Source organism: Labeo rohita, chromosome 11 (genome assembly GCF_022985175.1).
Source record: "Labeo rohita strain BAU-BD-2019 chromosome 11, IGBB_LRoh.1.0, whole genome shotgun sequence".
NCBI classification, from domain to species: Eukaryota; Metazoa; Chordata; class Actinopteri; order Cypriniformes; family Cyprinidae; genus Labeo; species Labeo rohita.
Window position 1 is genome coordinate 17736780 of NC_066879.1, and position 13085 is coordinate 17749864.

The 13085-nt window shown below is 29.9% G+C and overlaps 1 protein-coding gene across 13 annotated transcripts in view; it reads left to right on the top strand.

Moving 5' to 3' along the window:
• The window catches only part of cacna1da (calcium channel, voltage-dependent, L type, alpha 1D subunit, a), a 110780-nt gene that overhangs the window by 70930 nt on the left and 26765 nt on the right, over positions 1–13085 (top strand). For all 13 annotated transcript variants that reach the window (XM_051122141.1, XM_051122142.1, XM_051122143.1 and 10 more), the window contains 3 exons: positions 997–1155; positions 2519–2629; positions 5488–5571. In XM_051122141.1, the coding sequence (XP_050978098.1) occupies positions 997–1155; positions 2519–2629; positions 5488–5571 (354 nt within the window). The remainder of the gene's footprint in view (positions 1–996; positions 1156–2518; positions 2630–5487; positions 5572–13085) is intronic.

Below are 13085 nucleotides of genomic sequence, written 5' to 3' on the forward strand. Positions count from 1 at the left end.
TGCTCGCAATTTGCTTTTATAACCGAACCCGGCACACCTCTATGTTGTAAACTTCAGCAATGCATAACGCATTAAGCGGCTTTCACACCGAACGCGGAAAGCGCTGCGCTGTCGCTGGGTTCAGTGCAGCCCTTCAGAGCACAGCGGCAAAAGTTCATTTGAACAACTTATTTGAACTTTGTCTGCGGCGTGCGCGCTCCGCTGCGCGTCCGCTTTAGTCGAGACCGAAACAAGCCGTCCTCGCGAGGCGGAAGGCATTAAAACGAATGGGTTTCATAGCACAGCGCTTTCCCATTCGGTGTGAAAGCCGCTTCGTGTGCCATCCTTTATCATTACTCCAACTAATGAGACAGACAGACACGTCACGCTGCATCAATCACAAATTGTCAGACTACAGTGTGTCCACAGCTGAACAACAGAGCTACACAAGCGTGATTTAGCCGGTTAGCAAGACATGTGCAGGGTTGTTACACAACATAACATACACAACTACTTATTTTGAACGATCGCTAGAAAATACAATCTTTGTAGATTCATCATCTTTTGGAAGTGAATATAAAACAGTTTTACTCACAGCGTAGGATACAGCGTCTTCCGCATAATGTACGTGTAAATTTCCATGTGACGTAAACCCCATGGAAATGTATGGGCGGACAAGTTGTTCGCGACGTAGAACGTGGGCTGACATTATGCAAATCTGTTACTTCGTGACGTGTGGCCGTAACAGAGATAGATTTGAAATCCTGACGACTCGTTTAGGCAAGTGTGAGTCGACTCTTTTTTTTGATAGACAATAACTTTATGTATCGTGCACTGTCGGCTTCACAACTTTGCAGATAGTTTATGTTCACGTACAGCTACATGACACACTGCATGAAAGATCGTATTTGAAAACGCATAATAGGGGCACTTTAAGTTTGAACCACTATAACCCTGTATGATAATGTGTGTTAATTAACAGAATGAAAAGCATTGTTTCATCTGTGTGTTTCTCAGCGTCAGTGTGTGGAGTATGCGTTAAAAGCGCGTCCTCTCCGGAGGTACATCCCAAAGAACCCGTATCAGTATAAGTTCTGGTATGTGGTGAACTCCACGGGCTTCGAGTACATAATGTTTGTCCTGATCTTACTCAACACCATCTGTCTCGCCGTTCAGGTAACTTTTTTTACTCTTAGATAATTACAAGAGTTAAATGTTTTAATAATAATTATTTGGGTTGGAATATTCAAACTTGCTTCATATGCTCATTTTATTTGATGAGATATAAATATGTTTGTTAAATATCTAATATGTGACCCTGGACCACAAAACTAGTGTTAAGTAGCGCATTGGTATATTTGTAGCAATAGCTAACAATACATTATATGGGTGCTAATTTTATGCCAAAAATCATTAGGATATTGGGTAAAGATCATGTTCCATGAAGGTATTTTGTAAATTTTCTACTGTAAATATATCAAAACTTAAATTTTGATTAGTTGTATGCATTGCTAAGAACTTCATTTGGACAACTAAAGGTGATTTTTCTCAATGTTTAGATTTTTTTGCACCCTCAGATTCCAGATTTTTTTCAAATAGCTGCATCTCGGTCAAATATTGTCCTATCCTAACAAACCGTACGTCAAAGAAAGCTTATTTATTCAGCTTTTAGGTGAGGTGTAAATCTCAATTTCATAATATTGACCCTTATGACTGGTTTTGTGGTTCAGGGTCACGTATTATTATTAATGACCTGTATATTTCATATGAATTACATCTTTGCGGTCCTCATAAAATAAAATTTTAGTTTGTGATTTTTAGTCCTTGTCTGTTAGCACTGAGATATAAAATATGTATTTTTACAAATATAAAAGAATATTGTAGTATGTAGTAGTACATATCTACAGTATATGTTTACAAATTTAACATATATTTTGATATATATTTTGTGTATTTATTTATGTAAGACAATCATTATTTACATATTATTATAGAATTTATTGATATTTCTTCAATTTTAATTTTAGCTTAGGTTTTAGTATTTTTATGTGCTTTTGTTTTATTAGTTTTAAATATTTCTCAACTTTTGCCCACAAGTTATTTTATTAAATTAAGTTAAATTAAATGAATTAATTAAATTAATTCAACTAGCTTGAAATCATTTCAATTTGATTTTAATTTTTATTGAAGTCTTTATTCAAGAATTCTGAAAAAAGTAAAAAGAATTCAGCTTTGCATCACAGGAATAAATTACATTTTAAAGTATATTAAAATATAAAACAACTATTTTAAATTGCAATAATATTTCACAATATTACTCTTTTTTCTGTCTTTTTTAATCAAATAAACACAGCTTTGATGAGCATAAGAGACGTATTTAAAAAGCATAAAAAAATCTTACTGATCCCAAACTTTTGAAAGGCAGTGTATTTTTATTAATATTAGTGTTAGTTAACAAAAACAACACTGGTATGCAGCGTATACAGTAGTTTTCATGTTAACATTGCTAGAATTTAATCTCATGCATTTCTCTGTCTAGCACTATGGTCAATCCGAGCTGTTCAATTATGTTATGGACATCCTGAATATGGTCTTCACCGCCGTCTTCACTGTAGAGATGGTGCTCAAACTGATCGCCTTCAAACCCCGGGTGAGTAATTCAAACACACAGATGCACACCGTCACACGAAATTCACAATTTCTAATTTAGATATTTAAAACAGTACAGTATAAACACACTACTGTTGCACTGATATCATCTGAGGTTTGTCATATTAACATCCCTCTGCCCCACTGTCCACTTTGACACATGCAGATTTGTGTTGAGAAGAAGGACAGAATGCTAGTAAGGAGCTCAGCGTGATTTGCAGTGCTGTCGTTTTCAGCTTTTCTGTGTGGCGTGACTAGCGGTGTTAAACTCACAAGAGTAGAGGACAAATGCATGAACTTGTTATTGTGTAATATAGTAAACTTTCCTATTTAATAGCAAAACTTTGCTTTGTGTGTTGATTGATACTTTAATAAATAACACAGCTAACAAGGAATGTTCTCAGAACTAACAGGCTAACGTTCTAACAAGCTTCTCTCAAAGTTATAACATTAAAACAGTAATAGTAACAGTTGATAAAGTTTATTCAAACTCTTTATTCACATTATCGGCACAAAAATATTATTTACACACTGTATTTACTGTATTCTCTAACATTAAAATAATGTTATTTTTGTAACATTGAGGTACTATTATAGTTTTATTAATATTTTGAGTAGTTTTAATCTTTATTTTCTGTTTTGATTTTAATTTTGATTCAAGTTTTGCTTTTTTTTGTCGTTTGATTTGCTTTTTTTTATGTCTGTATAGTTTTAATTATTTTTTTATTTTATTAAATTAAGTTAAATTAAATGACAATTAGAAATTATGATTTGGCAACTAGCTTGAAATCATTTCAATTTGATTTGAATTTTTATTCAAGTTTTGCAATTTTTGTTGTGCCTTTTTGTCATTTTTATTACTTTTTAAAAAAATATGTCTATGTAGTTTTCATAATTTTTTTCAGATTTAGTTGTTTTATTAAATTAAATGAACATTCGAAATTATGCTTTGGCAACTAGCTTGAAATAATTTTAATTTGGTTTTAATTTTTATTCAAGTTTTGCTTTTTTTGTCATTTTTATTACTTTTTTTTAATATGTCTGTATAGTTTTCACTAATTTTTTTCCGATTTACTTATTTTATTAAATTAAGTTAAATTAAATGAAAATTAGAAATTATGCTTTGGCAACTAGCTTGAAATAATTTTACGCGTTGTTCATGGAAAGCTTTACTGTATTACTGTATTTACTGTATTCTCTAACACTGAAATCAGATTATTTTGTGTACTAAGATATTATAGTTTTATTAATATTTCGAAATACTTATCTTTTCTGTTTTGATTTTTAATTTTTATTTGCTATTTTCGTTCTTTTTTTAAAGAAAAAATATGACTATATAGTTTTTTTTTCAGTTTTACTTATTTTAGTAAATTAAGTTAATTAAATGAAAGAGAAATTATGCTTTTGGCAACTAGCTCAAGTGAATTATCCATATTTTTGTGTCATTGAGATACTATTATAGTTTTATTAATATTTTGAATTAGTTTTAATCTTTATTTTCTTTTTTTATTTTAATTTTTATTCAAGTTTTGGTATTTTTTTTGTTGTGCTATTAGTCATTTTTATTATTTATTTATTTATTTATTTTAAATATGTCTATTTAGTTTTTATCAATTACTTTTTTTCAGCTTTAGTTAGTTTACTAAATTAAGTTAAATTAAATGAAAATGAGAAATTATGCTTTGGCAACTAGCTTGAATTAGTTATATGTTCTTTAATAACATTATCGGCACAAAAATGCTATTTACGCATTGTTCATGAAACGCTTTACTGTATTTAATGTATTCTCTAAAATTAGAGAAATTTTTGTCATTGAGTAATATAGTTTTATTAATATTTTTAATTCGTTTTTATCTTCATATTTTCTGATTTTATTTTGCTATTTTTGTTGTGCTTTTTTTGTAATTTTTATAATTTTTTTTATCAAACAAAAATGTTATTTACACAATGTTCATGGTACACTTTACTGTATTTATTGTATTCTCCAACATTAAAATCAGATTTTATTAGTGTCATTGAGATGTTATTATAGTTTTATTAATATTTTGAATTAGTTTTTGTCCTTGTATTTTGTTTTGATTTTAATTTTATTAAAATTTGACTATTTCTGTTACTTTTTTGTCATTTTTATTTATGCATTTACTATTTTTTAAATGTGTATATAGTAACAATAGGCGTTTTTTATTACATTTTATTTCAGTTAAAGTTAATTTTACTTCAAGTAATGATTTTTTTTACTAGTTTTAGTTTTAGTTACAGAAAAATTATTTTAAGCACACTTCAGTTTTAGTTAACTGTCATTTAAATAACCTTTAAATTAAATTTAAAGTCGCTTAAAACACATTTATGAACTGGTCGTTGTTCTGAGAACATTCTGAAATAACTTATAGTGTATTTCTGTTAGCTGGGAAGCATAAAAAAAAGTTTTTTTTAATTAATTTCTGCATAATCAGAGATATACAGCAAGCAATTGCTAATCATCACATATATTTCCTGGCCGCCCACCCCTTTGCATTTCTCAGGGGTATTTTGGGGACGCCTGGAACGTCTTTGACGCTTTGGTTGTGATCGGCAGCATTGTAGACATAGTGCTGAGTGAGATTGATGTAAGTACAGCACAGTTATAGGCCCTGTCCCCTCTTATATCCGCTCACACGTCTCAGCCCTTTACTTCACACAGACTCGGTTTCAGCTCAGGATGAGCTACTTTTCAACTGACAACTTGTTTCTATGACTGCTGAGATCTAACATCTGTATTTCTTTCTATGTGTCTTCCACACCACCTTTTTCCACCCTCATTCTTTCTCCATTCATTTCTTTCCCCCTCCTCCTTGTGTGTGGTGTGTGTTTTATTAACAGCATTATTTCACTGACGCATGGAACACGTTTGACGCCTTAATTGTTGTCGGTAGCGTCGTAGATATTGCTATCACTGAAGTCAACGTAAGTACAACCGTCTTCACCTTTTCAAGTTAAGAAGCCTTGCAAGAAAAGCATGTCTGGTGCCCAACACAGATTATATCCCTGAAAATATGTCTTTACTTGAGTAATCAGTGAACGTAGTAATCCTTAATGCTTTAGATCAGAGATTCTCAAATTGTTTTTACAGATTTAGATTTTGATTTATTTTATGTGATCAAAAATGCAGTAAAAACTCTAATATTGTGAAATGTTTTTTACATTTAAAAAAAGTGTATTTTTATAAAAATATTTTATAATTATTTGTACGTTAGTTTTTTTTTTTTTTTTTTTTTTTTTTTGTGATTTTGTTATGTGCCATTATTTTATTATTAGTCATTTTTGTTTCTTTTTAGGTTTCATTTAATTTCTTTTAGGTTAAATTTAAATTTTAGTTACAGCAATTTTAATATGTCAACTCATTTTATTATATTTTGGCACCACTGCTATTTTACATTGAAGTTTTTCTAATTAAAAAAAATAAACATTTAATTTAATTTAATATTTAATTTCTGAGACCATTTTAATACATCAACTTATTTTATTTTAGTTTGGCACCATTGCTAATTTACATTTAAGTTGAAGTTTTTTTTAAAAAAAAATAATAGCAATTGAATTGAATTATTTAATTTCTGAAAAGAGAAATACTGTGAAATATTTTTACAATTTAAAATGAAAAAATAATAATGTTTTTTAATAATAGTGTATTTTTATACAGATATGTGTTAACATTTTGAAATTTTGAATCAGCTTTTAAATGGTCAGTTTCCATTTTGGTTAACATTTTAGTAATTTTATGTGCCATTATTTTATTAGTAGTATTTTTTTTTTTTTTTCCCGTAAGTCAGCTTGTTTTATTTCAGTTTGGCACTACTGATAATTTAATTTAATTTAATTTAATTTAATTTCTGAAAACAGTAATATTGTGAAATATTTTTACAATTTAAAATAATAATAATAATAATAATAATAATAATAATAATGTTTTTTAAATAATAGTGTATTTTTATACAAATCTTGTATTAATATTTTGACATTTTAAATCAGCTTTTAAAATGTAGTCAGTTGGTTAACATTTTAGTAATTTAGTTATGTGACATTTTAGTCATTTTTGTTTCTTTTTAGCTTTAATTTCATTTTTAATTTCAGTAATTTTAATATGTCAACTAATTTACAGTTTAATTTTCTAATTTACATGTACGTTTTTCTGACTTTAATTTCATTTTTAATTTAATTTAATTTTTAATTTAATTTAATCATTTCTGAAATGTGGAAACAGTAATATTGTGAAATTATTTTATAGTTTTCTATTTTAATATATTTTAAAATGTAATTTATTCCTATGATGGAAAAGCTGAATTTTCAGCAGGCATTACTCTGATTTGCTGCTCAAGAAACATTTCTTATTATCAATTATGATTAATATTTTTGTGGAAACCATGATAGAGATTTTTTTTTTTGTTTGTTTTTAAGATTTTTTGATCAACATTTATCTGAAATCAAAATCATTTGTAACATTATAAATGTCTTTACTGACATTTTTGATCAATTTAATGCATCCCTGCTGGATAAATTAATTATTTATTTTAAAAAAATCTTACTGACACATATTTATGTCATTTCAAAATTATATTTGCAATATAGAGTATTGATATTACTATGAATATGCAAAATTATGAATATCACCTGACAGGAAAATTTGACAATATTTTCCCAGTCCGTTTAATTTCCTGTAATGGCCCTGATGTTTTATTGCGAGGTTTCACATATATGTTGTGTTGATTTATTTGTGATGTGAATTGAGGTGGTACAACTAACCTTAATAACATTAACAGTCACACTTTCTGTTTCCCTGCTTATCTGAAATAAAACGACGTCCTGTGATCCCTGAGGACTCAGCTGCTGAGAAAACGACTAAAATCTTGTGCTTTTTGTTGTGTATTTGTGTTGACCATCAATCTGTGGTCTCACATGCGAATGTGTGTAAATGCAGTGCGAGCTGCAGAAATCCATCAGCTGGTTTGTCTAACGCTTGTTCTTCCATTCTGTCTCCATAGAAACTTGTAGAGGCAAGTATGGCAAGATGTGATCTCCTGTTTGCTTGTGCTCTGCTTCATATTGACTTGATTCCTTGAAGTGCTGTGAGGACAAAACATGTTCTCGTCAAAAATTGTGCTGGTTTAAGAGTTGTCATCAAGATCAGTTCAGAAAAAAAGAACATATTTGTGTCTTGCTGATTCTGTGTAATGAAGTAAAGCCCTCAGCGCCCTTGGCTTTACTGATTACAAGCCAAATCAGCATGAATGATTAGTTTTTGTGGGCAGGAAGGTTGATGACTTGTTAAAGGAACGGACCACCACTTTTTAGCATCACGTTTAACATGTTCAGCAACAACAAAAAGTTGATGTGGAAACTTCAGCACTTTTAACTATCTGCTTGAACAAATAGAACAGACTCTAGTTTTGTCTTCCTGTTTTTTTTTAATAATAATAATATTGTTTTTAAATAATAGTGTATTTTTGTGCAAATATAGTGTTAATACCCACTGCGCAATGTGACATCGTAGTGACGTGACCCTGACCGACGGACCCAATATAGACATGATCTGCACGTCTATCCGACGTCCAATGTTTAGTGGGTATGTTGACATTTTAATCAGCTTTTAATTTTAGATGGTCAGTTTACCTTTTAGTTAAGATTTTAGTAATTTTGTTATGTGCCATTATTTTATTATTAGTTATTAGTCTTTTTAGCTTTAATTTCAGTTTAAGTTTTAGTAATTTTAATACTTCATCTTATTTTATTTCAGTTTGGCACCACTGCTTTAAGCTGATTTTTTTTTTTTTTAGTTATTTTTTTTTATTTTATTTAATTTCTGAAAACAAATATTGTGAAATATGTTTACAATTAAAAAAAATAATAATGTTTTTTAATAAGAAGTGTATTTTTTTTACAAGTATTAATATTTTCATTTTAAATCAGCTTTTAAATTGTCATTTTGGTGTCATTTTATGTGCAATTATTTTATTATTAGTCATTTTTGTTGTTGTTTTTAGCTTTAATCTCATTTTTAGTTTGTTCATTTTAATTCATCAACTTATTTTATTTCAGATTGGCAGATTAATTTAATTTAATTTTATTTTATTATTTTTTTTTTATTTAATTTAATTTTATTTTGTTTTGTTTTATTTTATTTTATTTTGTTTTATTTATAATTTAAATTAATTTATAATTGAACGCAGAAATTATATTTAACTATTTAGTAAAATTTTAATAACGATTTATTTTATTGTCTGAATCTTAAATGTTGGACATGAAGAGGTTTTTAATATAATATAATATAATATAATATAATATAATATTATGTTATATAATATTATATAATATAATCAATCTATGTTATATTTGTTTTAATAATAATAAAAATGTAAATATTTTTTTACATTTTAATAAAAATTATTTCTGTGTTTGTTGTTGGACATGAGAGATTTTTCTGTCTAATTAAATTTAGATGGTCAGCTTTATGTGCCATTATTTTATTATTAGTCATTTTTATTTCTTTTTAGCTTTAATTTCAGTTTTAGTTTTAGTAATGTTAATATGTGAACTTATTTTATTTCAGTTACCACTGCTAATTTTCATTTAAGTTGAAGTTTTTATTTTATTTTTTTTTATTATTATTTATTATTTTGAAATAAAAAAAGTTTGAATTATTTTAGTTAATATCACGCTGTATTATATATATATTTTTAATAACAATAATAATAATAATAATAGTATTATAAAATATAATAAAATAAAGTGTGTTTGTGTGTGTATGTGTGTGTGTATATATATATATATATATATATATATATATATATATATATATATATATGTATATTTAATTAAAATATTTATTAAAAAATTCATAAATTTCTGTTTTTAATAATAATGATAATAATAATAATTGTATATAACATTAATAAAATAAAATGTGTGTGTGTATATATATATATATATATATATATTAAATTATATTATATAAATATTTAATTTAAATATTTATTAAAAATTCTTCATAAATTTCTGTTTAAAATTTTGTTTTTAAGGTTAATGTTGGACAAAAATGTTTTAATAGTTTTAGTTAATAATAGCATTACTATTTATTATATTTTATGTATTATATTTGTTTTAATAGTAATAATAAACCCCAAATTGTATTTTAATAATTATTTTCATTTAAATAAAAATTGTGTTTGGATTTTTTTTTAACGTTTAATGGTGGACATGAGGAGGGTGATGCTGGGAAGTGATGGTGTTCTTTTAAGAGCAACGGTTGAGTTTCAGTGTGTGATGTCTTGGGTGGTGCTACTTAAAATCCTGTGTCTCACAAATACTGTCCAGTTTCAGACATATAGGGAATACGCACACATTTATATTCGTTTTGAGTCTCACCTCACACGGCTGTCACTCTGCTGTCTGAGCTACAGTGCTATTTTTCTGGTGTTTCTCATGTCCCAGCGTCCATATATAAATGTATATATGTGTATGTTGTATATGTCCCTATAGGTGTTGTACCGTGGCCATTTTCATTGGATGTATTGTATTTGTGGAGTCTTTGGTGTCCATGTATTGTCTGAATGTGGACATGTGATGTATTCATGAGAGATTGTAGATGTTTGTGTGTGAGAGAGTGAATTAGAGAGCGACTGTGTCCTTGTACATGTCTTTGTTTCTTTTTTTGTCTGTTTTCCTCTGTATCTTTTATTTTGTGCTGTCTTTGTGCTTTTCAGAAGTGATAAAACTATCAAGAGGTTTCACAAGGTCTTAAAGGGACAGTCACCCAAAATACTTTTCCCGTACAATTACAATGGACAGAAATCATTTAATTTAAAATGTAAAAGCCTTGTGAAATTAATTTTATCACAAATTGTTTTTAGTGGCTTTCATGCTTGTTCAATTTTGCATTTATAGATATAAAGCATCAGATCAAAGATGGCACGTTTCTACACGGATGTTGGATCTGTGATGCTTATATCTATACTCATCAGTCCCCATTCAGGGGTATGTGTGACTTTCACCCAATCTTGCTGTGGTTGGAGTGACTGGTTTGCCCATCCCCTGTTGCATGCTGGGATATGTAGCTGCTAACATTAGCTTCATTTTCTGCAGATGGCGCTCGGCCACCCGCTCCATTCTCCTCCGGTCAGTGCCCAAGCGGTGTAGTCCGTGTGAAGTTTAAACTCCCTCTCTTTCGGTATCTCCTGTTCACCTCCAGACAGAATGGCCCTGGAGCTCAGAGCTGATTTAAATAACGAAAACTCAAAATATCAAAGCTGAGCATCCAATCACTAGCAAACAAAGCAGTAGCATTCTAGTGTAAGCAGAGATGTTCACAGAAAAGGAAATAAGAGCACAGGGAGAATCACATGAATAGAGCTCAACAGTGACCACCCACGTTGTCAGCAATCTGGGTTATGGAAGCCCATTTCCTGTTTTTTTTCCCCGTAAAATTCTTAATGAACAGTTCTAAGCTTTGAACTAGTGAATCAAATTGGAATCTGAATCACACCTGAACCTGACTCAAACCTGAATGGATTCTCACAGGTTCTGATTTAAAAACGAATTGTATGCGAGCATAAAAAAGTTGCATATTATTATTATTATTATTATGTATTTAGTTATTATATAACTTTAAACTTTAAAAAAAAGTGTATTATTGTTTAAGTTAAATCACCTTTTTTGCTTTTTAAATTCTTACACAAAGATAGATAGATACATGCATACTGTAGATAGATGTGAAGGGTAGCGCAGGTTCATGACATTAACAATGGCTGTTCAGTGTTACGAGATGTCTGTGTGTAGTGTGTGTGTCTGCTGAGTGACTGTCTGTCTCTCTGTTCTGTCTTCCTCAGAGGAGAGAGCTTGAGTAGAGCAGGTGTGTAGACGTCAGACAGGCTGCATGACCTCCATTACTGCTTACTGCTCACTTTCTTCCTTACTTTTGATACTTTTCTTTCGTTTCGGCTTTCCTTTTATTCTTTTCTTCCTTTTTTCCTTCCCTTCTTCATTCCTTTCTTTTTTCCTTCATTACTCCTTTCTGCCATTCTCCCTTAATTCCTTACTTATTTTTTCCTCTATCTCTGCTTTCCTTCCTTTTTTGTGCCACCCATCTATCCTTTCTTCATTCCTTTTTTGATTTATTTTCTATCTGTGCTTCCCTTCCTTCCTTCCTTCCTTCCTGCCTTCCCTCTTTCCTTCCTACTTTCTCTCACTTCTTACTTTCATTTTTCTTTCCTTCATTCGTCATTTCTGCTTTCCTTCCTTCCTTCCTTCGTTCAGTATTTTTTCGTCTCTGCCTTCCCTCCTTCCTTCCTTCTTTCATTCTTTTCTTCCTTCCTTCTTTCCTTCCTGCTTTCTTTCTCTCATTTCTCTTTCATTTTTCTTTCCTTCATTCCTCATTTCTGCTTTTCCTTCCTTCCTTCCTTCCTTCCTTCCTTCCTTCCTTCCTTCAGTATTTTTTCGTCTCTGCCTTCCCTCCTTCCTTCCTTCTTTCATTCTTTTCTTCCTTCCTTCTTTCCTTCCTGCTTTCTTTCTCTCATTTCTCTTTCATTTTTCTTTTCTTCATTCCTCTTTTTTGCTTTTCTTCCTTCCTTCCTTCCTTCAGTCAGTCCTTTTTTGTGCCACCAATCCATCGTTTATTCCTTTTTTTTAACGTATTTTTCCTTCTGTCTGCTTCCCTTCCTTCCTTCCTGCTTCCTTCCCTTCCTCCCTCATTTTCTTCCTGCTTTCCTTATTTCTTTCCTGCTTTCTTTCTCTCTATTCCCTATCTTTCTTTATTTTTCTTTTTTCCTTCTTTTGCTCTGTTCTTCCATCCTTCCTGCCTTCCTTCTTTCCGTCCTGCGTTCTTTCTTTCACTTATCTTACTTCTATTTTTCTTTCCTTCATTCCTCATTTTTGCTTTCCCTCCTTCCTTCCTTCAGTCCTCTTGTGTGCCACCCATTCATTCTTTCTTCCTTCCTTTTTCTTTTTTACATATTTTTCCTTCTATCTCTGCTTCCCTTCCTTCCTTCCTTCTTTCTTCCTGCTTTCTTTCTCACTTTCTTTCTTTCTTTCTTTCTTTTCTTTTTTCCTCCCTCCATTTTCTTTCCCACCGTCTTTCTGTAATTTTTCCCCTCATTTTTGCCTTCCTTTCTTCCTTCCTTTTTTCCTTCATTCCTTCCATTCTAAGTTCCTTATTTTTTGCCATTTCATTTTTTTCTACCATCTTTCTTTCTTTCTCTCTTCCCTTACTTCATTTTTCTTTTTCTTTTCTCAATTCTGCTTTCCTTCCTTTTCTTCCTTCCTTCATATTTCTTTCATTCTTTTGTGCCACCCATCCATCCTTTCCTCCTTTATTTTATCTTCTATCTCTGCTTTTCTTCCTTCCTTCTTTCCTCTTTCCTTCATTCCTCTTGTGTGCTTTCCATCCATCATTTCTTCTTTCCTTATTTTTAACATAATTTTTCTTCTATCTT